The sequence below is a fragment of the Pantherophis guttatus genome, chromosome 4 (assembly GCF_059756535.1).
Source record: "Pantherophis guttatus breed Tessera chromosome 4, ASM5975653v1, whole genome shotgun sequence".
Taxonomy (NCBI): Eukaryota; Metazoa; Chordata; class Lepidosauria; order Squamata; family Colubridae; genus Pantherophis; species Pantherophis guttatus.
Window position 1 is genome coordinate 59676937 of NC_142066.1, and position 26142 is coordinate 59703078.

The window sequence follows — 26142 nt, forward strand, 5'->3', positions numbered from 1 at the left end:
ACTTTCTAGGGCTGCAAGCCTACAAGCCTCGACTGAACATACCAAATATCAAGCAAAATATTCAGCAAGCACCCCCGCCCCTGCCCCCCCCTCCGGCAAATCTCCCATCCATGCACGATTCAAACGCTGGATTGCGATTAAAAACTGAAGGTTGTCAGACAAAACCATTCCTATGCAAGCAGCACTCTGTGAACCTCCTGAAGTTTTATCAGTGCTTCAGGCAAAGCTGCTAACCCAAGGCAGGACTATACATTTAGATCGCTCCCATGTACGAAGCTGCGATGATGATGATGATGATGATTATTGGTTAATCTTTGATGAGATTCACAGCCTTTGAGGCTGGTTAATAACTCAGCAGCTCGAGTCCTAACCAAGGACCTAGGAACTGTTAAGGTATCCTCGGGGAATGTAAGCTGTTCCGAGTAAGGTGGTTTTTTGTAGAATCAAAATGTTCAGGTCTGGTAAATTTAGAATTTCTAAATAGCGGGGTAGCCCTTTGGGTATTGCTCCAAGGGCTCCAATTACAATCGGGACAACACAGGATTTCTTTTTCCACAGTCGCTCAACTTCAATTTGCAAGTCCCGGTACTTTGTGATTTTTTCTTGCCTCTTATCTTCAATCCGTGCATCACCAGGTGGTATTATTATTATTATTATTATTATTATTATTATTATTATTATTATTATTATTATTATTATTATTATTATTATTATTATTAAATTAAACTTTCTCCCGCAGAGAAGAACCCGCACAGCCAGCAACAAGGCCAAACCGTTTAGCACCGTTAAAGCTTTCTCCTCTTTTGACGTCAACACCCAGCTTTTATCCAGCGGGGTTGACCAGATGCTTCGACCCTCCGCCAAGATCAGCCTTATCCCCCTTACCCATTTTGGCGGTCGGGGCGGCGGGGCTGGGAGAGGTGCACGCGTCGCTCGGCTCTCCTCCCTTCTCCGCTCTTCTTCCTTCCGCCCTCAAAGCAGCCACCTCCGCCGCCGCCGCCGCCTCCTCCTCATACCAAAGCTTTTGCCCAGGTACCCGCTTCAGCCACCTCCTTCCAAAGGCCCGAAACAAGCGGCTCCTCCTCCGCTCGCCTTCCGTCGATGTATCCTACTTCTTCCTTCAGCGACAGAAACGCGCTTAAATTCTATGCAAGTCTCCGGCGCTCACGCAGGCGCAGTTCCTTCGATGGAAACTACTAAGAGATTCCCTCGCGGCGCAAAACCACGCGTGCGCACTCTCAAAAAAAAAAAAGAAGAAGAAGAAAAAAAAAAGAGGCGGGGCGGCTGAAATTTTCAGCTGTCAATTACTGTAGCTGTAGCAGGAGCGAAAGAAGGATCGTTCTGCCAATCGTGGCGTGATAGACTTCTCCAGGTAGTAATCCGGGCCTGCGGGAAACTCTTCTCGGAGGAGTGTCTATGGAGATTCTCGGTCACTTTGGGAATGAATGGTGCGGGAGTACGGACTGATTTCCAGAAAACTTGCAGGCTACAGGAACCTACCCTTCCATTCCCCCCACCATCCAGTCATAACTAATGAAGCTTCTTGGGTGAGAAGCAAAAAAATCTTCCTGAAGGAAAAACAGTCCAGTTGCCTTTTGAAAAAGCACCTTTGAGAGTTCTCAGAGGAGGATCTTACAAACACTTAAATTAGTTCTTGAATGCAAACTTCATGGACTAGAATTCGGATCCCGGTGACTACCATGTAGTTATTTTGACAACACTGAAAGGTCCGTTAGTGCCTTCTGGGACCTTGTTCGACTTCCTTATGTAGTTTATATTTTGAGGATTCCTTTATAATATTTTGTCTAAATTTGACCTGGATATCTTTTATGGATTATAACTTTGCAGATAATTTTGCGCTAAAATCTGGCCTTTTCTTAACCAAGGGTGTAAAATAAGATCTTGCCTGATAATCGGTAAAGCTAGACCATCTGATTCTGAGGTTTCTTATCATAGTTTCTTTAGATTTTTTTTTACTCCAACTTTATTTTATAAATAATTCAAAGTAGTGAACATAGAGTACTTGACACTCATCCCTATTTTCCTCACAGCAACTGTGTGAGATTAGTTTGGCTGAAAGTAATTGGTCCAAAGTCTCCCAGCTAATTTTTTCATGCATGACTAGAATTCAATCTCCTTGTTTTCTACCCTTGTATCTTAACCATTAGTGGTTTTCAAGTGCTAAATTGATGCAAGATCATTTTTATATGCAATATTAATATGTTAATAAGTTTTACTCAGTTTTATATCGCTCATGATTTTATTTCTATTTTTCCTTCTTTATTTGGTTAATAAATCTTGGTTCTGCTTTCAAATATATTTTAAATAAAAAATTAAGTTGCAAATCTGAAAAAAGCAGTAGCCAGACCCAGCCTGCATAAACATTTCAAATTTGTTAAGTGCAGAACAGGACAATGGTACTGAAACTGTTTAAGGAACACATACTGCCTGGCAGAACAGCATTTTAAGGATGCTCTGTCAACTTTTTCCCTAATATCTACTGTTTACCACCCTTGACAAAAAAAAGCAATGTAGAATCAATTCAATTCAGAATAGAGCTGGAAAGGACCTTAGAAGCCTTCTAGTCCAACCCCCTGCTCAAGCAGGATACCCTGTACCATTTGACAATTCTGATTTAAGTGAAGCTCAAGTTGTAGCATCTAGTTCACCTTGGTACTATTTTTATTTTTTAGATTTATATCCCACCTTTTCTCTCTTGAATGTGCAGATATTCGGGAAATCCTTCATTACCAATCTATCCTTGTATTCACGTTGCAAAAATAAGCCAGAAGTATGCAATGATCACTAAGACATCTTGGAAACTCCTTTCTACCTGCTTCTGTTGGGGATGGAGCTATCCAATTGATTGTAAGATGGATATCCAGGTGGTTTTTAACTGAGAGGCTCAATAGGTTGTAGATATTTGAAAATCTCAGAGCCAGAGAAAACCCTGTAACAACCTAAATGATTAAGGTCACAGAACTTTTCCAGGTTAAACAGTTTTCAGTTAATGCCCAATTGGCAGAGGCTCTCTGATCTTTTTGTTGTTTAGGTCTTTAGCACTTTTTTTTTTTTAAAAAAATAACTTTTATGCATGTACATTAAAATTTGACCTAAAAAGAGTCACAATGAGAAAATTCTTTTGAAGCTGGATTTTCTGGTAGAGATAAAATAACCCATAATCCAAACTAAATTTTTAAGTGGATTGGTACATCTCTTAATGAATTCATACAAATTGAAACTGAGTTGGTCTCCACCATAGCAAGTGCCATAGCCAGTGCCTATATCCTTTGTCTCAGTTACCAATTTCAGTTTGAATCTTAACATGGTGCTAAGTTGTCATGAATAGTTCTATTTTTAATGTTAAAAAAGGCTTTACTAAAACTTTAACTTTTATTTATGCAGCTTTATTCAGTGTAACTTTGAGGATTTTGGCCTATTTCTGAATAGCCAATATCTATTGTGTTCTATGCTGTCTTTTCCCCCCGACAACCAAATTTTATTCCCCAAATAAAATGGTTATATATATTTTAATGTCTTTTTTCATTTTATACCATCATGAATAATTTAGAAATGTTCCATTTTATTAAAACGTAAGAAAGGCAGAATTCACATAAGGAAGTAGGAATGGAACAAACCAAAATATGCAGAGGAAGCAAGATTGACAATTTAAAAATTCCAGTATTCTACTTCAAACCCTTTAAAAAACTGTTTAAAATTTGTACAGCATGTCAATACAATTCAGAAATGGGTGTCCTAAATCAAGATAAAATCCATTTCATGTATTTTTCCATAAAAATCAAAATATTGCAATATTAACCATTGTCTGCCACATAAAGATAAGATTAGTAACAATTTTGCCTAACAATATTGTTTAGAAAATATATGCAACACCTGGGAGTGGAACATAAATCAGTGCTATTGCTCATTGAAAGAACAAGAAGTTTGGAACTTTATACAGTCATGCTACAAATTTCACACCTTTAAGAAATCATCACACTGGGAGTACATAACATGTTACAGTTCAGAATTGGTAGTAAAAACAAAAGCCCATATTATTTAATATCCAGTACAATAAGAACATTGTTCCTTGTAAAAACAGATATCACAAATCCATATTCATCACTTGACAATCCAACACTGCATGTTAGATCTGCATGTTTTGGCTCCTTTACTAGATACATCTTACGTCCATGGTCTAAGATACATCTTATGCCCATGGTGTTTAGACCAGTATAGGTATGTATATATCAATTATATTTTCTCTCAGCTGTACTATACTCACATATCAGACAAATAATTAATAGTCTTGCCACAATTGATCTTACTATATACATGATTGGTGGTTACATCTGAAAAGATCTTCTGATCATGCCTCCCTCAAGTTAATGTGGAAAAATGCTGTCTGATATGAAACTATGACCTCTTCTCTAAAATCTAAATAAGTTATTTTTTTGTGAAGGAGGAAGAATCAATCACAAATACACTCATTTTAGTGTAACAGAGAAGAGCTATCATACTTATACTATCGAAACAGCTTGATATGGGAATAAGAAGCAACATACTAATATACAGAAAATGCTTGAACATTTTGTTCTGTAAATTACATGTATCTGATAATTTTTCATGTTTTCAGAAAAAAGCACCATCCCATATTAACATATATAATTCTCAACATTTTAGTATGTGTATAATAGAGCTTTGCTTCCTTATGGAAAGATTTTTGTTTGTTTTGCATAATTGTATCACTGCTAAGAAAAGTGATATAAAAACTGATGTTGAAAGTTTAAAGCAAAACTCAAGAAAATGCTCATCTATTAGAACACTAAAAACCATTAGTTGCTGAAGTGTTTCCTACATTTTAGTAAATAATATAATAAGGGCACCCACATGTTCAATTTAAAACTAGATGCACTTTTGCAATCAGATACTAGGTATATATCCAAATACCCAGAGTTTTATATACTTCGATTACATTTGAAGAGTCTTTAGTTGTAGAGAAGGGACAACAACATATAAATGATTATCTAATGTAGCACATTAAATTAAAGCTTCAATCTAAGACATTTTTGTAGGAGCAAAATGTATTCTCCAACAAGTCCTGCAAAGGACAAGTCCTTGCTTATAGGCAAAGAACAATTTTAACAAAAGTAGAGCTTAGTTGCATAGAAGCCCTTACAAACCGATAATTATGATGCCTCATAACTGGTATCAAACAAATTGCCTGGAAACAGGGAGGGAGAGAAAAAGAATATAATATTTAATAAAAGGTACTGTTATAATGTTATAACAATGAATAGCTTTTAGGCATCTATTACAAATTATTTCAGGTAGAATGTTAATTGGCATTCAGTGCCACTGCAATAAAAATGCTCAACACAAATGGCCATAATATATACATAACTTTAATTGAACATGTTGATAAAATCTGAGACGATCTAAAACACCAAGGATATCCCTGCATTTTTAAGTCATTGGCATGGAGTGGGGAAGATAAGAGACAGAAACGATGGGTAAGAAGTTCATCGTATATACTCATTAACTCCAGTTGTAAGTCTTCCTGGAAGAAGTTAATAAGAGCTAGTGACACTGTTTCAATGCTTTGTTCTTAACTTTAGAAGACTGAAAGACTACCATCCTGCTTCATTATTTCCCATAGCCTAATTATTTTTACACTCTCAGGATTTCTAGACAGTTGTTATAACAGATAGCTATCCAGTCTGGTTGGGTTGATGCCCACTGAACATTGTTAATTTCTCCTTCTGCTGTGTAAGCCAGTATTGGGTCCTCAATGGCACGAGGCATTTGCTGGATATCCCAAATGAGAGCTTGATGGTCATCAGCTGTCAAAGGTAAAATACAGATTTAGTTAAATTTTCTTTGCAGTTAATTTATTTATCCATGTATTCCAAAATAGAGGAAAAAAGCCTTGAGAAGTTGTGGGTAACATTACTATCAAATATGTGTGATAACATCTGGCTAATTCTGAAAAGCATTTTTTGTTGGTGGTTAGATATTTAAATATTTTTACTAGATAAAATATTAAATTGCTTTGTAACACTTCCATTTTTATTTTAGAACAGTAAAAAATAGGCATCCTTAGTGTGTATCAGTACATTGCATATATGTTATTGTTAAGAGGTCCTTGGTACTCTCTGAGCTTGCTTGTTTTCTTGCAGACATTTCATTACCCTAATTAAGTAATAACATCAGCGCTAGTAAGGAGTGCTGTTTGCTGTCAGTTTATATTCTGATGGCTTGCCAGTCAGTGTTGGTGGGGGAGGTATTAAGAGTTTTTGGTTGGGCTGTTTGCTGCTGGCTTCTTTGGCAGTTTCTTGATTGGGATATTGTTTACTTGATTGTTGGTCTGCTCTTAACCTTGGAGTTAATCTATGCTGATCTGGGTGCTGATTGCTGGTGGAGAGGTGCTTGGGTCTTTTTGTTCCTTTTTTGCATAGTCTACAAATGCTGTGAATCTCTGTGTGTCTATTGATGGCTGATTTGTCAAAGTGCCAGGCTCCTAGAAGTTGCCTGGTGTTTTTGGACTTGGTCTAGGATGGCCACATTTTCCCAATTGAAACTATGGTTAAATCTGTCTATATGTTGCAAAATTAAAGAATTTTCATCATGTCTTCTGACTGCTAGTGGGTGTTGGTGGATGTGTTCTGCCAGTCAATAAACTGCCAAAAAAGCTAACAACAAGCAGCCCAATCTAAGAAATCTCTAAGACCATCCCCACCAACGCTGATAAGCAAGCCACTAGAACATAAATTGACAGCAAACTTCACTCCTTACTAGCATTGATGATATTACTTAATTTGGGTATTGAAATATCTGCAAAAAACACAAGCAAGCTCAGAGAGCACCAAGGACCCCTCATGTCAACCCTGAGTATGTTATTGTTGGTTTACAAGGTAGTCCCTCTATCAGGACACTAGCTTGCAGAGAATAGTATTAGCATGCTGGAGTAAAATGACTTTGATTGTACCCTGGGCATTCTATCCCAAATGTGTCAAAATTGATCAGTATTTTCCTTATTGTTATGAGGGAATATTGCATGTTGCACAAATAAGGCTGGTAAAATAATTTACACCCACTATAATGCATTATATGAAAGTTCTGAGAGCCAAAGCCACCATTGGAAGTGAAAATCAATATATATGAGCACTTTTAATGATGCTCATGATATATAGAAGACTGCAAAGTAGAATATAAAATGAATAAATGGTACAAAGCATTAGTTAAGGAAATAAATAAAAATATGTTGCGTGCCTATAAAACTTAGCAAAGATGAATGATACAAAGAGGAATGAAGAGATCTGAAAGAAGGTGAACTAATTTTTTAAAGGATAATTGAGCAATATAATCAGGGAAGTGAAACCCTAGGCTTAATTAATATTTATAAAATTATGATGTATGTCAAAAAATACTGCCATCTATGTTGTGGGAGTGCATAAAGTATGGAATCCATTGGTTGGTGATAGTTCCATGTTATGCTCTACTAAATGTTGATAATAAAAACACCAAGGATGAGATTTAGGGGAAAAATCAAACACTGTGAATGAATGTTATTCAAGGAAAAAATAATTCCTTAGGTGAGTAAGTTGGAATGAATAACTACGAAATTACTCATTGTGAGAGCATCTGACCAGAAGTGAGCATATGAGCTAAAGAATAGGAATAAAAACAGCAGTAGTTCATCCTTGGTGCGTGCTTGTATGATTGCATTTTTATTTTTAGGATGTCTGGATTACTTCAGTGTAACACTTGTTTTGCAGCTGTTTTTCATGGTACTCTTTTTAAGTTTGGATACAATTCCTATTTATATGCAGATTGCGAGTTTACATAGATTGATTGATTGTCCAGAATGTTCAGTTTGTGCTCTTCAGGCTGAAATTAGGTGGCTGACTCAGTTGGTGTGTTCTGTTGAACTGCCCCACTATCAGCCCCCCTTCCACAAAGATCCTTCAGGAGAAAGGCCATATGGACAACTGTGGGATCTGTCAGAATGAGAGATGCAGACCATAAACATGATGCCGTCTCCTGTGTGAGCAGGGGGTTGGACAAGATGACCTCCAAGGTACTTTCCAACCCTGATACTGTTACTGTTTCACTTAACAATTGCACTGATTTGCTTAAAAATTGTAGAAAATAGTTGTAAAATTGGGTGTTAGCCACTTAACAATGGCCTAGCAATTGCTTAGCAATGGAAATTCTTGTCTCAATTTTGGCTCTAAATTGAGGATTATGCAGCTATGACTTGCTTATGGGGTTGCCATATGATTTGTTTAATTTGTACATGAAAACTACATCTGGGCCTGATTACTGGAAGAATGTCATTATTACTTCTTTATGTAAAAGAAAAGATCAATCATGAATGCCATCTATAAAGGAATTAATTTGTTGAGTGTGCCCAGGGAAAGAATTGACTAAATTCTGATTGAAAAGTACAAGAGATCATAATAACCAAAAATTGGGAAGTATAGGTGCAAGCATTGTGCCAGACACAGGATATGCATTTCTGCTTTTCACTGGGTCATGAGTAGTACAGGACTGTCAGTAAGGAAGAATATTTGTACATTTGTTAATTTAGAAAAGTGTATGATAAAATGAACAACTTTAAATTATACTATATCTTTGCACAAATATGAAAGTTAATTACTGAACAAGAAAGAATTGTATATTATAACAGTAATACTTACACAAGAATAAATGTAATGTGTAGGTTCCTATTCTAAAATGTGTGATTAGTCTTTATATGAATAAATCTATAATGAGTATTGTGTTTATGTTGGGGGTGCATTAGGGATGTGAACATAGACCTCAGCTGTCAGTCGTGCTTGCAAGTTTGAGAACTCTTTTTCATTTTCAATATTTCTGCATATATCATATAAAAGGTAACTTATTCTCCACACAGGTCCTAAAACCAGATAAAGAAAACTCAATTAAATAAACAAAGTCAAAAGTTACATATTTATGTGTGGCAAAACTATGTGAATCTGGCTTATCAGTCCATTTGAAGAGAAAATAGAGTCAGATGTTTCAGTCAATGAATGAGAATAAGCTGTGAGAGTGGGAAATCATACCTTATTTAAACAACAGAATTCTGGGTATATACATTAAAGTCTGATCATCACAACACAGGTATGTGAACCTGACTTGAACATTTCTGTAGACCTCTGAAGAGTTGTTGATGTTCTTCAGGATGGAAAAGATTACAAAGAGTTTGGATTTTACTAGTTTATGGTCAAGCAGATTGCCAAATGGAGGCAATTCAATACCACTTATACTTCCCAGGACAGATTGACCAATCAAGGTCACACCAAGAGCAAAACATTTAATATTCTGGGTATGTCTCAAAGAATGTATGAGAAACTAAATCTCTTTTCTAACAGTTAATGTCAATATTCATGACACTACCATCAGGAGAACACTGAACAACAATGATGTGTATGACAGATTGGAACTTTTTTTTAAAATTCTGCCCTTATTATTTTTTATAATTAACTCAAGGTAGCAAATGTACCCAATCCTATTTTCCTCACAACAACCCTATGAGTGAGAATGATTATTGCAAGATCACTGACCTAGTTTTCATGTCTAAAATGGGACTAAATCTCATATGGTTTCCTTCTTTTTAGCCTGGTGCCTTAAGTTTGCAAATTGCAAGAAGACTAGTACTCTCCAAAAAGTACATTGTTGACCGCCTTGTGAAAGTTCACATGCATAAATCAGAAGGCTAGTGAAAGAATGTAAAAGATCATAGTGGAACTTTGGTGCCTGAATGAAAAAACGTTATGTTTGATGAAAGAAAAAACGCTGCCTTCCAGCATAAGAATCTTATTCCATTTGTGAAATATCATTCTGGCAGTAGCATGGTTTGCTACTGTATCTGAACCAGGATGGCTTGCCATAATTGATGGAAATATGAGTACTGAATTGTACCAGCAAATTCTATGGAAAAATATCAGGGTATCTATCCGTGAATTGAAGCTGAAGGATATGTGGGTCCTGCATGTAACTTATACAACGAAGAATGACAGTTTAAGCAGAGGAAAGTTAATGGATTAACTTTCAAGTCGAAGTCTGACCTTAATCCTATAAAAATATTGTGGAAACAACTGAAACAAGAGAGAGGATGAAGAATTAGTAAGTGCTGAATGAATGTGAGTTGACTATAGATCTAAGTACAAAAGAAGTAAGTTAAGGTAATTTGGTCATACAAAGAGAATGAACTTGGCGCTGTGGTTAAAATACAATAGTGCAAACTAACTCCACTCACAGCCAGAAGTTCGATCCTGACTGGCTCAAGATTGATTCAACCTCCCATCCTTCCCCATTGGTAAAATGGGGGCCCAGATTGTTGAGGGCAATATGCTGACATTTGTAAATTGCTGAGAAAGTGCTATAAAGCACTATGGAATGGTATATAAGTCTTGCGGTAGCAATTGCTATTGGCGTTTTGAAAAACATTACCTCAAGAAAGAATGAATAAGTCAAAGCAAAGATGAAAACCAAGAAAGCTGTGGTTGAATAGAGTTAACAATTCACAAAAAACAGAGTTGATTTAAGAAAAGAAATCTACAATAAGAGTTATATTATGTGGAGGAAGCAAGGAGTTTTGCCAGAACAATTTTGCTGATGCCAATGAAATGGCACTAACAAATTACATATTTCCTTTTTGTTTTATCTCATGCCTTTGATTTCTTTGGTGTATTATTTATTAGCCTTCAAGTTACAAGAATGTAAATACTGCAATCCTATGTTCACATATTTGAAAATGATAGTAAATCCCAATCACTTCTTAAATGCCCAAATAAAAGATGGGAGGAATAAAAATAATCCATCTTTACCTGCTGTACAGATATGGCAAGAAGAATGTGGAGCCCAAGCAATACCATTTACACATGCTCGATGATTGTTCAGCCTGGCAACTGGTGTACAAGGAACTCTGACATCTAGAATCACCACCTTAGAGGGAAAAATAATTCTAAACATTACTTTGAAATACATTATTTTAGATTTTATTTTTATCCTTTCATTACCCAGTCTTTTATATGCTCAGAGCATTCACACTGCAAACCAGATGTCAAGTTAACATATTTATTCCATGTGTTGGAAAAATGCATTTGTTCTAATAATGAATATAAACACGTCACAGTATCTCCTGATTATACACTTTTTGCAAATAATTCTAGACAAATCACAATACAAAATGTATAGCTACTCATTAATGCAATTCACATATTAGACTATCAGTATAATTTTTTTTTTAAATTGAGAAACTAATACAAGTAATTCATTATTTCTAAAAATAGGTTCTGCTTATAGAAATATTACAGCAATCAAAGACAGGTTAGCTCATCTCACCAAACCACCATAAGGATTTCTAACTGTCCATTTCATTATACTATGCTAGTATCTTCTAATTAACATATTCATCTACTTGATTGTTTTGCTTCGTGGAACTATAGGCCAGTAAGAAAATTTTCAGTAATTTATGTAGCAAAAACTGTAGTCCCATTGCTTTCACCATGTAGTTGGAAAGCACAGTTTACCATACTCACTATATGCTCAGAAACAAAGTGTACTAGGCATTCTCACATAAGTGTCTCACCTCCATACCATCCATTGCCATTGTCGCAAGGTAATTAGGATCTTGTTTATTCCAGCAAAGGCGAAGCAAAGGATGGTGCTGAGGATCCTCATAGATAATAGTGCTATGTTCCAAGTGCCTGAGGTCAAACATCCTCACTGAGCCATCAGCACCAACAGAAGCAAACATGTCTCTCCCACCTCCTGCACGGCTGAATGCAATATCATAAACCTGTTCAGATATCAACAGCAGAAGGTGATAAAATACGATGCTTACCATACTAAGGATTCCTGTTCCACTTTAATTTTTCATGCAAAGGCAGAAGTAAAGAAAGTATGACCAACGAATTATTCCTTTACCCTAAAAAAGGACAATGCTTACCACAAAATAGGGCTTTAGGCATAACACTCTCTCCTTCTGAGCAGAATGTTTCTTTTGCAAAATATTTTACTTTGTTGTATTGATTCCCCATTATCAATGAATTACTAAAAGGAAAATAAACGTATTACTAATAGCAGCAACACAGCCCGCCTTGGCTCCTAGATGACTATTTCCAATGTATAGATTGTATTTTTAAAAACTTTTAGTAACTGCAGAGATGTACAGAAAAAGAAAAATAATACACCATCACCTCTTTGTCATGGGCAATCAACTGAGTCTTGACATGGCCAGACACTAAATTCACTCTTCCCAAGACCTGACCAGTTTCCAAACCCCAAATAGTACAAGTTGTGTCAATGCTAGAAGTACCTGGCATAGTTTGAAAGGAAAGGAAAAAAAAAACAAACATATATTAGAGCTATTTTTTCTTAAAAGCAATACAAATATGGGTCATTACATAAAATTTCTAATCCTAGACCTCAAAAAAGTGAACCTCTATCTCCTTAATTTACAGAAAGCAACATCAATGTATCTTTTAACTCTTTTGTAAAAAGTACTGTAATCCTTGGATGCTCTATGGCAGTCAAAATATTTAAATCAAACTATCAGCTTTTTTAAAATGTATTTTTCTATACTCTGATTAATCAATATTCTATTTATTACTATGGAACTATGACTGCCTATATCCGTGATGGCGAACCTATGGCACGTGTGCCCGAAGTGACACGCAGAGCCATGTCACCTGGCATGCGGGGCATTGCCTGTTCCTCTTCTGGGTTTCTGGAGCGCATGTGCACACGACAATCAGTTGGCCTTTGTGTGTGCGGCAGTGCCAGAAACTGGAAGAGCTGGTCTTCTGTTTTCCGGCATGAGCATGTGTGCCGGCCAGCTGATCAGCGTGTGTGCATGTGTGGCAGTAACTGAAAGACTTGCTGGAAACCGGAAGTACCTTATCCAGCACGCACATGCCCCCTGGGCAGCTCCTCTTCCTGGTCACGGCCTTGATGAGTGCGTGAAGTGTTCCCTTTTTGGCACGGTGCTGAAAAGATTTGCCATCACTGGCCTATATGATCAATATATTTGACCTGAACTAATATGCATTAGTAAAAGTAAATTTATTCAACAATAATCTATAACAGAATAAAATTACATATATTCATTTTATGCATCAATGCAATTTGCTAGTATAAACTTCAATTTTAAAGCCTTAGTGAGAATTCAAATAAAATGGGAAAAAAGTATAAAACCAAGAAGGTCCTAGCTCCTTAGCTATTAAAGGAACTCATTATACAATTATAAAAGCAGATCACCAAAATCACAAATCGTTTTTCTGCTTAATATTTGACGATTAAAAAAGCTGGTACTTAATTATTTTGACTGACTAGCTGATAATTGTACCGTCAAAAAATTGCCAAAAGAAAAGAGTGGTTAGAATAAAATTATTCAGTGTTTTCAGGTCTCTTTATTGGATAATGTAATTTTAAAAAGGTTAACAGTAAAAGATACAGGTATCTGCAAAGGACAGCTCCATGTCAACTTAACCAATCTCATAACTAAGCGAAGTACATATAGGTAGTCCTTTACGGTTTGTTCAGTGACCATTTGAAATTAGGACAGCATTGAACAAAGGCACATACAACATTTACTGAAGTTCTGACTGCTGCAGTTTTAAAATCTACAACACAGGTATGTGACAAAAATTCAGATGTTTGACAGCATGTCCACTCTTATGATCATGGCAGTGCTGCAAATTCCTGCTGCCATGTGCTGAGAGGTCTCAGCTGTCTAAGCCCATCCATGTGCAGGTCTCCCATCCATCCCCTAATCCTGGAGATCCTGGGCCTTCTCCCTGCCCAACCGCATAAGTCCATTTACCTTCCCTTTCCATGCAGGTGCTGACAAGCACCTCCAGCTGATATGAAGGACAGTTATTGTAGAAAGCTAGCCAATATGATATTTCCAAAGGTTGAAAGAAACTTAGAATATTACAATGACTGTCAATCATCTCACAATGTACTGAGGCTTTTTCTATGTCAAGGAACATCATAAGATGAACACTAGCCCTTGCGATGTTCCTGAAGGCTAGAAATAGCTTCAAAAACATCATAAAGGCTGATGCTCATGTGGTGACATTTCCAAAGGTAGAAAGAGTCTCAAACATTACATTAGTTAGATTTTTATAGCACCTGCACCTTGCATCAGCTGAGCACATTTGTTAGTAGCTGAACAGAAAGGGGAAGTAAATGGACTAGCAAATTTGGGCTGGGAGAATGCCCAAGACTTCTGGGAGAGATGGAGAGGAGGTCCATATATTGATGGGCCCAGCTGTTCAAAGTCTCCAAACCCACAACAGTTTCCACATGCCAGTGCATGCTGGGCCTCCACCACATTCTGAGTTATCCCCATGCAATAATTTAATGACCCATATGATCACTAAAACTATGGCAGTGATGGAAGCTAGGATGGGGATCATTCAGCAAGTGGATGCCTCAGTTAATGATCATAACAACTTACAATCCAAATTCTAGGATCAATTGTAATTGTAAGTTGAAGATTATCTATAGTAAACCTCTCCAGTATTTGTCATGGTCAAGAGCAATCTTTTTATTTCATGAAGTTTTTACTGTTGAACAAAAAAGTCATAATGTCCAGTGGAAGCTCTTCCAAGTCTGGTTTAATGCTGTAATGGTAAATCTTACACTGTTAACTTTTGGATCTTCTCTGGCCATAATTCCAAAATTGTTGGTGTCTTTTTTTGGAATTTTGAGAACAGATGAAAATAAGCCTAGTCAGGGGAACAAAACCCAAGAAACTCCTCTAAATCTTTCTTTCACTTAAATCCGTGATATATCTCCATCCATTTGCAGCTAATCACTCCACCCAATATGTTAAAGGCCACCGGCCACCAAAAGATTGTCTACTTCTTATCTAGAAAATAATTCAAAGCCTACCTTTGGCTAGTTTTTGAGATATGTCAAAATTTTTCTTATCTAAATTTATAAATAGAATTTTTAATTGTTTTAATCACCTTAGCATCATCATTCTGCTACATTAGTATTTGGACCTTACCTAACAGATAAGGATCCACTTCATTCCAATCAAAGGAGGTCAGTGGAGCACAAAAATCAGAATTCTTATTGTTGTTCAGCAGACATTCTAGCCTGGTCTCTGTTTCACCCACCTGAACAAAAAATATCAACAAATACTAAGTTAATTTACATACCGGTATTTAAAAGAATATGGATTCCCTAAAACTAGAGAAATGGCCATTCTGTGTTTGTCCTCCAAAGTCTCATGCTTTTCCATAACTCTGCATGCATTTCATTGCATCCAGAGAGCAACAGCAGAGACAATATATAGTTTTCCCATTGCAATTATTGGATTCTTCATTATATTAAAATATACAATTCAGGAGAGTTTTTTAGTTAAGTTGGAGAGAATTCCTTACAGCAACAGAGTCATACTTCTCCTTGAACCCTTAAATACATTTTGAGGGGGCACAGAAAAAAATTCAACTGCATGAATACATTTATTTCTTGTAATTTTAGATTTAATTAGAGGTATCAGCAGAAGCAATGAATGCAGCTAATGACAAGAACAGTGTTGTCTCTTGCACAAACAAAAGGGACTTGCATAATGGTGGAATGCTGCTTTCATCATTTTGACAAAATGTCAGATCTTCTTGGCTATAATTTAATCTAAATCTGATTTCCTTTTTAAAGTTTTTTATTCATTTTTAATTAAAATTTATACAGGTAGTCCTTGATTTACAACAGTTTATTTAGTTCAAAGTTACACCATTGAAAAAAGTGACTTACGACCGTTTTTCAGTTACAACCTTTGCTGATTCCCATGACCATGTGATCAAAATTCAGATGTTTGGCAACTGGTTCATATTTATGACCATTGCTGTGTCCCCAAATCAGTGACCCCTTTTGTGACCTTCTGATAAGCAAATACAATGGGGAAGAGAAGTTCACTTAAGAACTGGTTACTAACTTATCAATTTCAGTGCTTCATTTAACAAATGAGGCAAGAAAAGTCATAAAATGGGGCAAAATTTTCTTATCCAATGTCTCACTTAACAACAGAATTTTGGGGCTCAATTGTGGCCATAAATTGAGGACTATCTGTATACCACCCATTTTGCTATTTGGGGCAATTCTAGGTTGCTTATAATATAACAAAAAATAGAGATATAAAAAGCCATTATAAATATAGAAACTGATTTAAATAACAAAAAATCAGTCACTGCAACAACTGTAGAAGATGACCTCAGACCAAATCTGAGGGTGGGGTCAAATAGGTCATCAGTTTGTAGCTTTGAACTCTGGCTACTGGTTTCTTGTGCCTGACATCAATCAACTACAGCCTACAGCTTCTCCATCAGGGCCCCGTACCGACCAGCAAATCTAGGTTTTAAGGCTCCTTCTAAAAGCCAGAAAGGTGGGGGTAAATCTCATATGTTGGGAGATGATGTTCCAAAGGGCAGGAGACATAACAGAGAAGGCTCTTCTCCTAGACCCAGCCGAAATTCCTTGGCTAATGGGGTTTGTAGTAGTTCCTTTCTGCTAGAGTGAGACAGACCAACCGCTTTGGGACAAGACAGCTCCTCCTATGCCATAATGAACTTCAAAGATCATTGACCAACAATATATTCAGGTTATTATTGATAGCGATTATGATAAATTCAATGTTTCTTTTTTTAGGTGGAATTACTTCTGATTTATAAGGTACTATTTGTAAGCAATCTTGTCCTAAAATCTTACAAGAAACTTAAACTTCAATATTTTTGAAGCACATTTTTATGGGTTTTTTATTTCACAGATACAAGAAATATAATCTCAAAAATATAAATATTATTTGTGCTATTCATTCATGAGATATGGACAAATATCAGACTTTCAAGATCTACCTTATTTTTTTAAACAGATCATCAAGATCTACCAACCAGAAGCAAATAAATAATATTTTCAGTAGCATAACTTTGCACAATGCTTTCACACAAAAGCCCAGAGCAGAGATGAAAGAGTTGCAAATGCTATGTGAGATACTCTGGTAATGTTCAGAGATGCAGCTTCATATGTAATGGATATGAGATGCCATTGGTTGAGTTGGGCTCTAGAGAGCAAATGGAATTACTGCTACTGTAGCAGATCTCTGTTGTGTAACAACCCATCTACCCAAGATCCTTGACTCCATGGCCTGACTGGTCATGAACTTCCCCAGGCTTATGGTCTTAGGGGACTTCAAACTGCTTTCTCTTGAGGGCAATGTCTGAGGTGGTTTGGGAGTTCATGGCCAATAGGACAGTCTTGGCTCTGATGCAATTTGTCAAGGGTTAACACATAGTGGTGATCATAGACAAAATCTAATTTTCTTCTCAAGGCAGTAGCTTGACAAATTACTCTCCCTGGAATTGGAGAAGATTACCACTTCTTCCCTGTTAATGGTCAGATCTCTTTCTGATTGCTTTGATGTTGCTCTCTACTATAAAGGCTGAGCCTATTTGAACATCACCACTGATTGACCTTATTTGGTTCCACAGGGAGCTTGGAGAGTATTCCCGCAGGTCTGGTGCATAGTTTGACTGTGGCTTCAGTCATTGCCTAGAAGAAGAAGGTGGTTGTGAACTGGGATCAGATCATGCCTATGTGTCTTTTCTCCTGCTGTGAATCCCAGGACTCCCTTTAGTTCTTAGAGGAGTGAAGGAGATGAAAATATGAGAAGAGACCCTGAAAGCAGTGCTGGAGGACAATGAGGAACAAACTCAATGAAGCACAAGCTACAGCCATTATTAAGATCTATATCGTGGAGATAAAAGTGGTAAAATACTCTGTGGATAATTGTCCTGTTTAGAAAGGCTCAGTCCTTCCTGGAGAACTGGAAATTCTCTTTCAGAGCTGCTGTAAGGAATATTCTAGGCATCTTCAGAAAAGGTTATTTGGATTGGCTCCAAACTAGACTCTGGCATTGAGGCAAATTCCATGAAAATAATCAAGACTTGGTATAGCTCTGTTATTTGGAATGAGTGTGATCCTGTTAGCTCTTATGGAGTGGAGAGGAGTTTTGGAATTGAAAGGTTGCCACCTGTATATTAGAGCCATGTACCTGTTGCATTGCTAAGATTTTCTGGGAAATCATGTGCAGCTAGTCCTAGTTGTGGTGAATCTATCACTGAGGGAAATCAATGTCCTGCCAGTGTTGAAAGAGGTGTTGGTTTATACCCCAAGAAGCCTTCATTGGAAGCAGCCAAATTGAATTACTTCTTCCAGTGCCTAAACTGCACTTTTTGGAAAAAATGTGGAGAAGTTGATCACACTATAGCTTCAGAGGATCCCTAAAGAAGCAGATCCCTTCAGCTGGGTAGAAGACTGAAACATCACTGACTGTGCTTGTGGATTTATCTTTGGGAGGACCAGTAAAGATAAGTGTGCCCATTCTGGCTCTTTTTGAAATCTCTCAGCAACTTTCAATATTTGGATGTGTTCCCAGGCAAGGGGTCAATTGGAGACCATATAGCATTTTTAGTTTATTAGATATGTTTTCCCCCCAGGGGTCCTTTCAGGTTTTATATTTTAGTTAATTTTGACTATTATTTTATAATAAATAATAAACTAACAATAATCCTATAGTTAGCTACTCAGAGTTATTTGTTAACATATCTCATGTTAACCATTTTTAAGGGTAAAGCAAAAATAATAATTAAACAGATTCAAATACATATGATCAGTTGCATAAACAGAATAATTAGTGTATATAATCATGTTATAAAATGATAGCAGTAATTCATATATAGCAATATCAAAGAAATCAATTTCTCCAGTATAAACTAAATTAAGTACGGAGTCAAATGTTTATTTGTAAACCATTTGAAAACCTACTTTATTCTATGGCTTGCTGGATGAATCCAGTGAATTTAATCAAATTATGGTTAAGCAAATAATAACTTACTGTAAATTGTGAACAATCTAAGCCCGTGAAAAAATGTCCACAAAATCAAAGTCACTCTGATTCTGTTCCTTTCTATCCAGAGCTTGACAGTCCCCATGTACTAGATCCCTATTTCTACTGCATCACTTGCTTAGTCCATAACCAAGATGTGCAGCTGCACACCATTTGCATATCTATGATATCAAACTCTGTAACAACAGATGAGCTCCACAATTGATTTCCGAGATGTACAAAAGAAGCGAAGAGAGTAGAAAGATCTGAAGCACTCCACAAGGTCTATATTGTCCACAATAATTTAGTTATTAAAGCAGGAGGTATATTATATCATCTTATGGTAATGGAACATTCCTTCAATCAAAGAAGCATTAATGCTTGAAATTTAGTATTCTGCCACTTTACAAGAGGCATCATGAGGGGCAGGGATCCAAATGAAAAGTGCAGAGCTGACATTATAGAGAGCCATAGTCATTTCCTTAGGATTCACAGATTCAAATCAATGCCAGAACAATTTATAGGACAAAGTTGCAATCACCTCTATTAGCACCATCCAATTAGAATCTAATTCTATTAAAATCTGAATGGTTATATCTACCATATTGCCCCTTTAAATATTCTTGATGACCATCTTTTCTTAAAAGGGAACAAATCAATTTAAAAAGAGTTGCTGGGGCATTCAGCAGATGCAACAGGAGTGATAATATTAGTTTCTTTTTATTGCTTGATTTGCTACTGTGTTGGGTTGACATGAGCTCTAATTAAATATCTAGATTCAAAATAGGTCTTCCAGCAACGCTCTAGGCATCTCTACTGCTGCTCCATATCATTGAGCTACTCATAAACCAAGGAGCTACAGTGGATTTAAGGAGAGACCACCCAAGTGCAACCTGTTCAAGCACTCTATTTATCTCTTTATTGCATTGGGCAACCATGATCTCAACTGAGCTGCTCATAAGATTCTTGGGCCCTCTGGATCCATTTGGTGCCCAATGTAGGCCAATCTAACAACTCCTTCTCCATTAGGGGTGGGTTAGTTGCAACATAAAGCTCTATAGCTATCATGATGATCTATCCACAACAAGGAGCTAAGCTTCATCCTGCCCCTTTTAAGATCATGCTCTGTCTGCCCCAAGATAAAAACCAAATCTACCATATGATCTTTTATAGATGTTAGGTCTTTAATACGCTGGGTCAGGTGCATTGTCATGGCAGCCAAGAACTCTTGAGCTGTTCTAGACCCTTCAGCCAGGACAGGCAAGTTGAAGCTCCCTAATATCAGTTTGGCAGCCACGTTAGGGATCCTGCTTTGCAAGAGGGGGAATGATATACCAGCAGCTAGCCCAAAGGCCCCTTCAAGTATAATCACAGTAACAAGTTCTCACATCTGTTATCTATAGTAGTATCCCTTGATGCCAGCAGAATTTCAGAGATGACAATAGCTACCACCCACCATCATCCTGGGACAAACTGAAAACCTGGAGGTGGGGGAGGAGATCTTCGAGAAATGAACTTTCCTTTTCTCTATGCCACCCAGATTTTGATAATGCAAACCAGATCTCTCCTCGCATCCACAATTGTGGGGGAGGATGATTATGTTACAGGTCTGGTGTTCAATATTACAGCAGGAGTTTAATCCCCAGCATCCCAAGTATTTCTGCACTATTTCCAAATAAAAGCCATATATCATTACATTAGGGAAGACAGATTTTCAGGTTATTTGTAACATATTTCTCATGAACTGCCGAAGAATTCATTCTTTTTACTGATAACTGAAGAGCTTACAGGTGAAAATATTATTTCTTGAATCGTTATCAGTCTATTGAATACAGTGCTATATTTGAGATACTGCTGTGGTCTTACTAAGATATACCCAATATATTGTGAAAATATTCTGAGAAATCAGAATATTGAAAAACTGCAAGTTACATCCTTCAAAAGTCAAACCTTTTATACTTGGATATGCTGAATATAATGCTTCTTTGTAGTTTTTTAAATTAAAGCATAAAATAATTATTTTTTAAATTGTCTACTTACTCTCCACACACGCAGATAGTCACCACTGGTTGCCAAAAGGTCTGGATAAACTCCTTTGGTATCTGGTATCCACATGAGCTTGGTAGTAGGATAAGGGTGATCAAAAGTATTTCTGCAAATGAATTCAGAGCTTTCTTCATCCAGCCCAACAAGTTGAACCTATGAGAAAAAAAAAGTACGTGTCTGAGTGTGTGTGCCCGTGCGCACACACACAAACACATTCATTCCTATTCCAGTACATCTTTCACCTACATGTTCAGAAGTTCCAAAATGTAAGGCTTTCAGGACAAAGACTAAGACAGCTAAAGAAAAAATGGTTACAAGTGAAATTGATCAAGTAAAACTAAATAAATCCCAATGTCCAGATGGTATCTATCTAAGACAGGGGTGTCAAACTCAAGGCCCATGGGCCGGATCCAGCTCGTGGAGTGCTTAGATCTGGCCCACAGGGCTGGCCTGGAAATAGCAAAGATCAATCTGTGGTGCCTCTGCTAGCAAAAATGGGGCGTAACCTGTTTTGGTCACCAAAGTGATCCAGGAGGCCTTCCAGGCCCAAAACAGGGCCTCCAGAATGTTGAAGGAGGCCGTCCTTGACTCAGGAGGTTAGAAAAAGGAGGAAAGGTAAATATTTTACCTTTCAAGCTTGCAGGATTCTGCTACTATAGTCCATGGTCAATAATTTATAGCTCTAGTCTTCCTATGGAGTCAGTTTATTGATCTGGTCTCTCTCTCGTAAGGTAATCAAGTAGATCAAGTAAGTATTAAAAAAAACAAAATCACAGAAATGTACGCCTCTTTATTTTTATAAGTGTATAAAACTATGTATGTGGAGGTGTGGTCCCGTGTCATGCCCACCCCAGCAACCCTCACCCTGGTCATGATCACTCTGACCACCACCCGCCTGGTGATCATGGGCGGGTGGTGGTGCCTAGCCACCACCACCCGCCCTCCGAGGTCAAACACAACCCTGATGCGGTCCTCAATGAAACTGAGTTTGACACCCTGATTTAAGAACTCTTGAAGCACTTAAGTATAAAATTGCCAATTTTTCACAAAAAATAATACAATTCTTTTAAACAAAGGACTGGAAAATTGTGATTTCAATTTTTCTGAGAAGATTGAGAGGCAATAAAGGAATTTAGGAATGGTTTCTGGCGGTAAAATTGAAAGAATTGTTAAAGAGAATATAATACATAGGACTAGCCTTGTTGAAAAGGAACCAGAGAAGTCTTGTCTCACTAAACTTCCAGCTTCTTTGAAAATGTCAAAAAGGTCATGGAGAAGAGTACTTCTCCAGGAATAGTTCTCCTGTCAGGAATTGGTGTAAGGACCGGTACTTTTTATTTGCATAAAAATATCTGGAATTAGGGTTGATCATTCAAGTTACCATGCTGAATACATAAATGATTACATATCAAATTATTCATATCTGCTTTTAAATCTAAAAGTAATTGTGATGTGCTCCAAAAGTAACCTTCCAATTTGGATGAATGGATTTCAGAATGATGAATACAGTTCACTAAAAATAAATGTAGGGTGCATGTTGGCACATAAAATTTCAAATGAATTCCAAAAATTAATTAATACATACACACACATACATATGTACACACACACACACACACACACACACACACAGAGTAGTCACTGATTAGAAAGAGTATCTTGGAGTCAGGGTGGATGGCTCAATGAAGATATTAACCAAGTTTGTAGCTGTTATAAAAATATTAAATTCCAACTTGGAGTTATTAGAACTAAACATAGAATTGTCAGTATAATATTCCCTTTATATAAACTTATGGTAAGACTACACCTTAGCTATTGTTTTGGACACATTTTGAAAATGATATTATAGAATTAGATAAAGTGCAAAATAGGGCTACTACAAACTGGGTCTCTGTTTCCTGATTGCTTATTTGTATGCTATGACTATCATTAAGTGTTGTACTTTATGATTCTTGACAAATGTATCTTTTCTTTTTATGTACAGAGAGCATATGCACCAAGACAAATTCCTTGTGTGTCCAATCACGCTTGGCCAATAAAACTATCCCATCCCATCCCTATCCCTATCCCTATCCCTATCCCTATCCTGGAATAAAGTAAGTCTAGGGGACATAACAGAAATATGTATGATATAAATAATATGGAAGTGAACACATTTTTCTTCTTCCAGTGTGTAATTATTGAAATTAAATGCAGAGATATTAGGGGCCAACAGAAGGAATTGTTTTTGTTTTTTTGTTACATAGACCCAAGAATTTAATGTCACAATTGTGGCAATGGCAGTCAATTTGGAGAGCTTGGGGCTACTATTATGATACTGATGACTGTTTAATAATTCCTGAAAGAGAATACACGAGTTAAATAACCTTGTAAATTTAAATTACAAATAAACGCTCCTTGTAGAAAAAAAAGCAAGGGAGGGAGTTATAGACCTCCAGCTTCAGCCATGTGAGTTTCCCAAATGAATCCATTTGGCCAATATTGGAATAAATTCAGCAGGGCTCTTAAGGCTCAACTAAAGCTTAACTAAAATACTGAAGGAACACGAGGGAGGCATATCTCAAGCAAACTTTACACCGTGTCCTTTATCAAGCAAGGGGTAAACGTAGTAACACAACTTCTATAGCTACCAAGATTGAAAAATGAATGTATTCCCTTTCTCGCTTCCCAGAGAGGCAGAAAGTGCGCAGATGCAGTTTCTCCTCCTCTTTTCATCACAGCAGCAGCAGCAGCAGCAAAACATCCCAACGGCCCGTTGCCCATCGCGCAGCCAAGCAGCCTGACCGCCAACTGGAAGGGGCAAGAGATGCTCCGAGCGAGGGCAAAACCTAACCGAACTTCCCCGAAGCAGCTCCGCCTCTCGCCCCCTCCCCCTCCCCTCCCACCCTTCCCGACGCTCGCTGCCATTAACTGGGCCGCTGGCGGCGGTGAGGACCGACTGGGGATACGCTGCAGTGCGGAACCTGACCCTCAGCCTGGCCTCACCAGGGGCTGCTTCTTCACGCCCGCTCTCACCTTGTTATTGTACTCTTCTACGAAGCTGCCTAGGGCAAGTCGAAAGCGCTTGTCGGGCCTGACGCTCCAATTCATGGCGTAGACGGTCCATGGCGCCTCATACTTGTAGATCTCCTTGCGCTTCCCGTGTAACGACATGGCGGGCGGGAAGGCTTTACTTCGTCAGCCTCTCACGACCTCCTCCCGAGGTATCGCTCCCGACAGACAGCCTTTCTTCACCTCACACAACGACGACGGCTAACCCTACTCCTCCATTCACCCTATTCAAACTCTGGCTTCTCATTGGTCCTGGGCCACGCTATTCCTCAACTCCAAGGCTTCTCATTGGTTCTGCGAAACGTCCACCTCGCTCAACCTCCGAAAAAGATTTACATATTGGCTATCGTGGAATTAACCATTAGCGGAGAAAGTTGTCGTTCTTGGATAAAGCCCGCCTCTTTCATGACATCTGAGCGTATCAAGTCTGATTTAGTTAGTCGCTCTCATAAAAAAAAAAAAAAAAAAAACCCCAACAAGAAGAAGACGACGTAGAGATAGAAATGTAGAATTGGTTTCTCTGAATTGTTTTGGTTTGTTCCGAGCATTTGAGACGATCTAGGAAGTTTCATCGAGAGTCGGAAAGGTCCGCCTGATGCGAGACTCATAGTAACTGGCTAGAAAAAGGCAGTAATGATAGTAATTAAATGGTGTTTTTAATACAAGTGTAATTTCTTGTGCCGAATTGTGCTTTAACCTGGGTATGTATCATCCTTTGTTGTTGTGCTACAGCATGGTTGTCCAACATTTTAGCTTGCTTGGGCTGCATTGAGCGAAGAGGAATTGTCTTGGGCCGCGTGTAAAATATATAATATTGTTTATTTATTTATTTATTTATTTATTTATTTTTCATATTTGTATACCGCCCTACTCCCGAAGGACTCAGGGCGGTGAACAACCATAATAAATACAAATACATATAGAAGTTAAAAACTATTAAGAAACAGATTAAGTAATTTAGGCTCAAAGATTAAAAAACATCCAAATTTATCTAAAAAGGTTTAAAACCCAATTTAAAAGCCAGTTTAAAAGCCAATTAAAAAGGGAGAGTTAGGCCAGACCAGCTTGTTGGAATAGAAATGTTTTCAGGGCACAGCGGAATATGCGTAAGTCTTGGATGTTTCGTAACTCTGGGGGAAGCCCGTTCCAGATGGTAGGTGCCCCCACAGAAAAGGCTCTCCCCCTGGGGGCCGTCAGTCGACATTGTTAGGCCGACGGCACCCTGAGGAGTCCCTCTCTATGGGAGCGAACTGGTCGGTGAGAGGCTATTGGTGGCAGGAGGCGGTCTCGTAAGTACCCTGGTCCTGAGCCATGGAGCGCTCTAAAGATAGTAACCAAAACCTTGAAGCGCACCCGGAAGACCACTGGGAGCCAGTGCAGCTCGCGCAGGAGGGGGGTTACATGAGAGCGCCACATTGCTCCCATTACCACCCGCGCGGCCGCATTCTGGACCAGTTGGAGCCTTCGGGTGCTTCTCAAGGGGAGCCCCATGTAGAGAGCATTACAATAATCCAGGCGTGAGGTGACAAGGGTGTGAGTGACCGTGCATAACGAGTCCCGATCCAGAAAGGGATGCAACTGGGGAATCGGGCAAACCTGATAAAAAGTCCTCCTGGCTATGGCCGCCATATGCTCTTCAAAAGACAGCCGTGAGTCCAGGAGGATGCCCAAGTTGCGAACCCCATCTGTGGGGGCCAACGACTCGCCCCCAATAGTCAGAGATGGCGCCAACTGACTATATCGGGACGACGGAAACCACAGCCACTCGGTCTTGGATGGGTTGAGTCTGAGTTTGTTCCTCCCCATCCAGATCCGTATGGCCTCCAGGCACCGGGACATCACCTCGAGGGCATCATTGGGGTGGTCTGGGGTGGAGATGTACAGCTGGGTGTCATCAGCGTACTGATGGTACTTCACCCCAAAACCACGGATGATCTCACCCAGCGGCTTCACATAAATGTTGAATAGAAGGGGCGAGAGGACCGATCCTTGTGGCACCCCACATATAAGGGGCCTCGGGGTCGACCTCTGCCCCCCTGTCAACACAGACTGCGACCGGTCAGAGAGAAAGGAGGAGAACCACTGTAGAACAGTGCCCCCCACCCCCAACCCTTCCAACCGGT

General features: G+C 38.3%; 2 protein-coding genes across 3 annotated transcripts in view; both read right to left on the minus strand.

Annotated features, from left to right (window-relative positions):
• MAP3K3 (mitogen-activated protein kinase kinase kinase 3) overlaps positions 1-1209 on the minus strand; it is a 64703-nt gene extending 63494 nt beyond the window's left edge. For both annotated transcript variants that reach the window (XM_060691733.2, XM_060691734.2), the window contains exon 1: positions 886-1209. In XM_060691733.2, coding sequence (XP_060547716.1) covers positions 886-889 — 4 coding nt within the window. In that variant the 5' untranslated portion in view covers positions 890-1209. The remainder of the gene's footprint in view (positions 1-885) is intronic.
• Positions 1210-3563: 2354 nt separating this feature from the next.
• On the minus strand, positions 3564-24468 carry DCAF7 (DDB1 and CUL4 associated factor 7). Its single transcript, XM_034416159.3, has 7 exons — positions 23984-24468; positions 20963-21121; positions 15047-15158; positions 12228-12346; positions 11618-11827; positions 10854-10971; positions 3564-5843 (listed from the first exon to the last, which is right to left on the minus strand). The coding sequence occupies exons 1-7, from the start codon at positions 24119-24121 to the stop codon at positions 5671-5673; spliced, it is 1029 nt and encodes a 342-aa protein (XP_034272050.1). The 5' UTR covers positions 24122-24468; the 3' UTR covers positions 3564-5670.
• Between the last annotated feature and the right edge of the window lie 1674 nt (positions 24469-26142).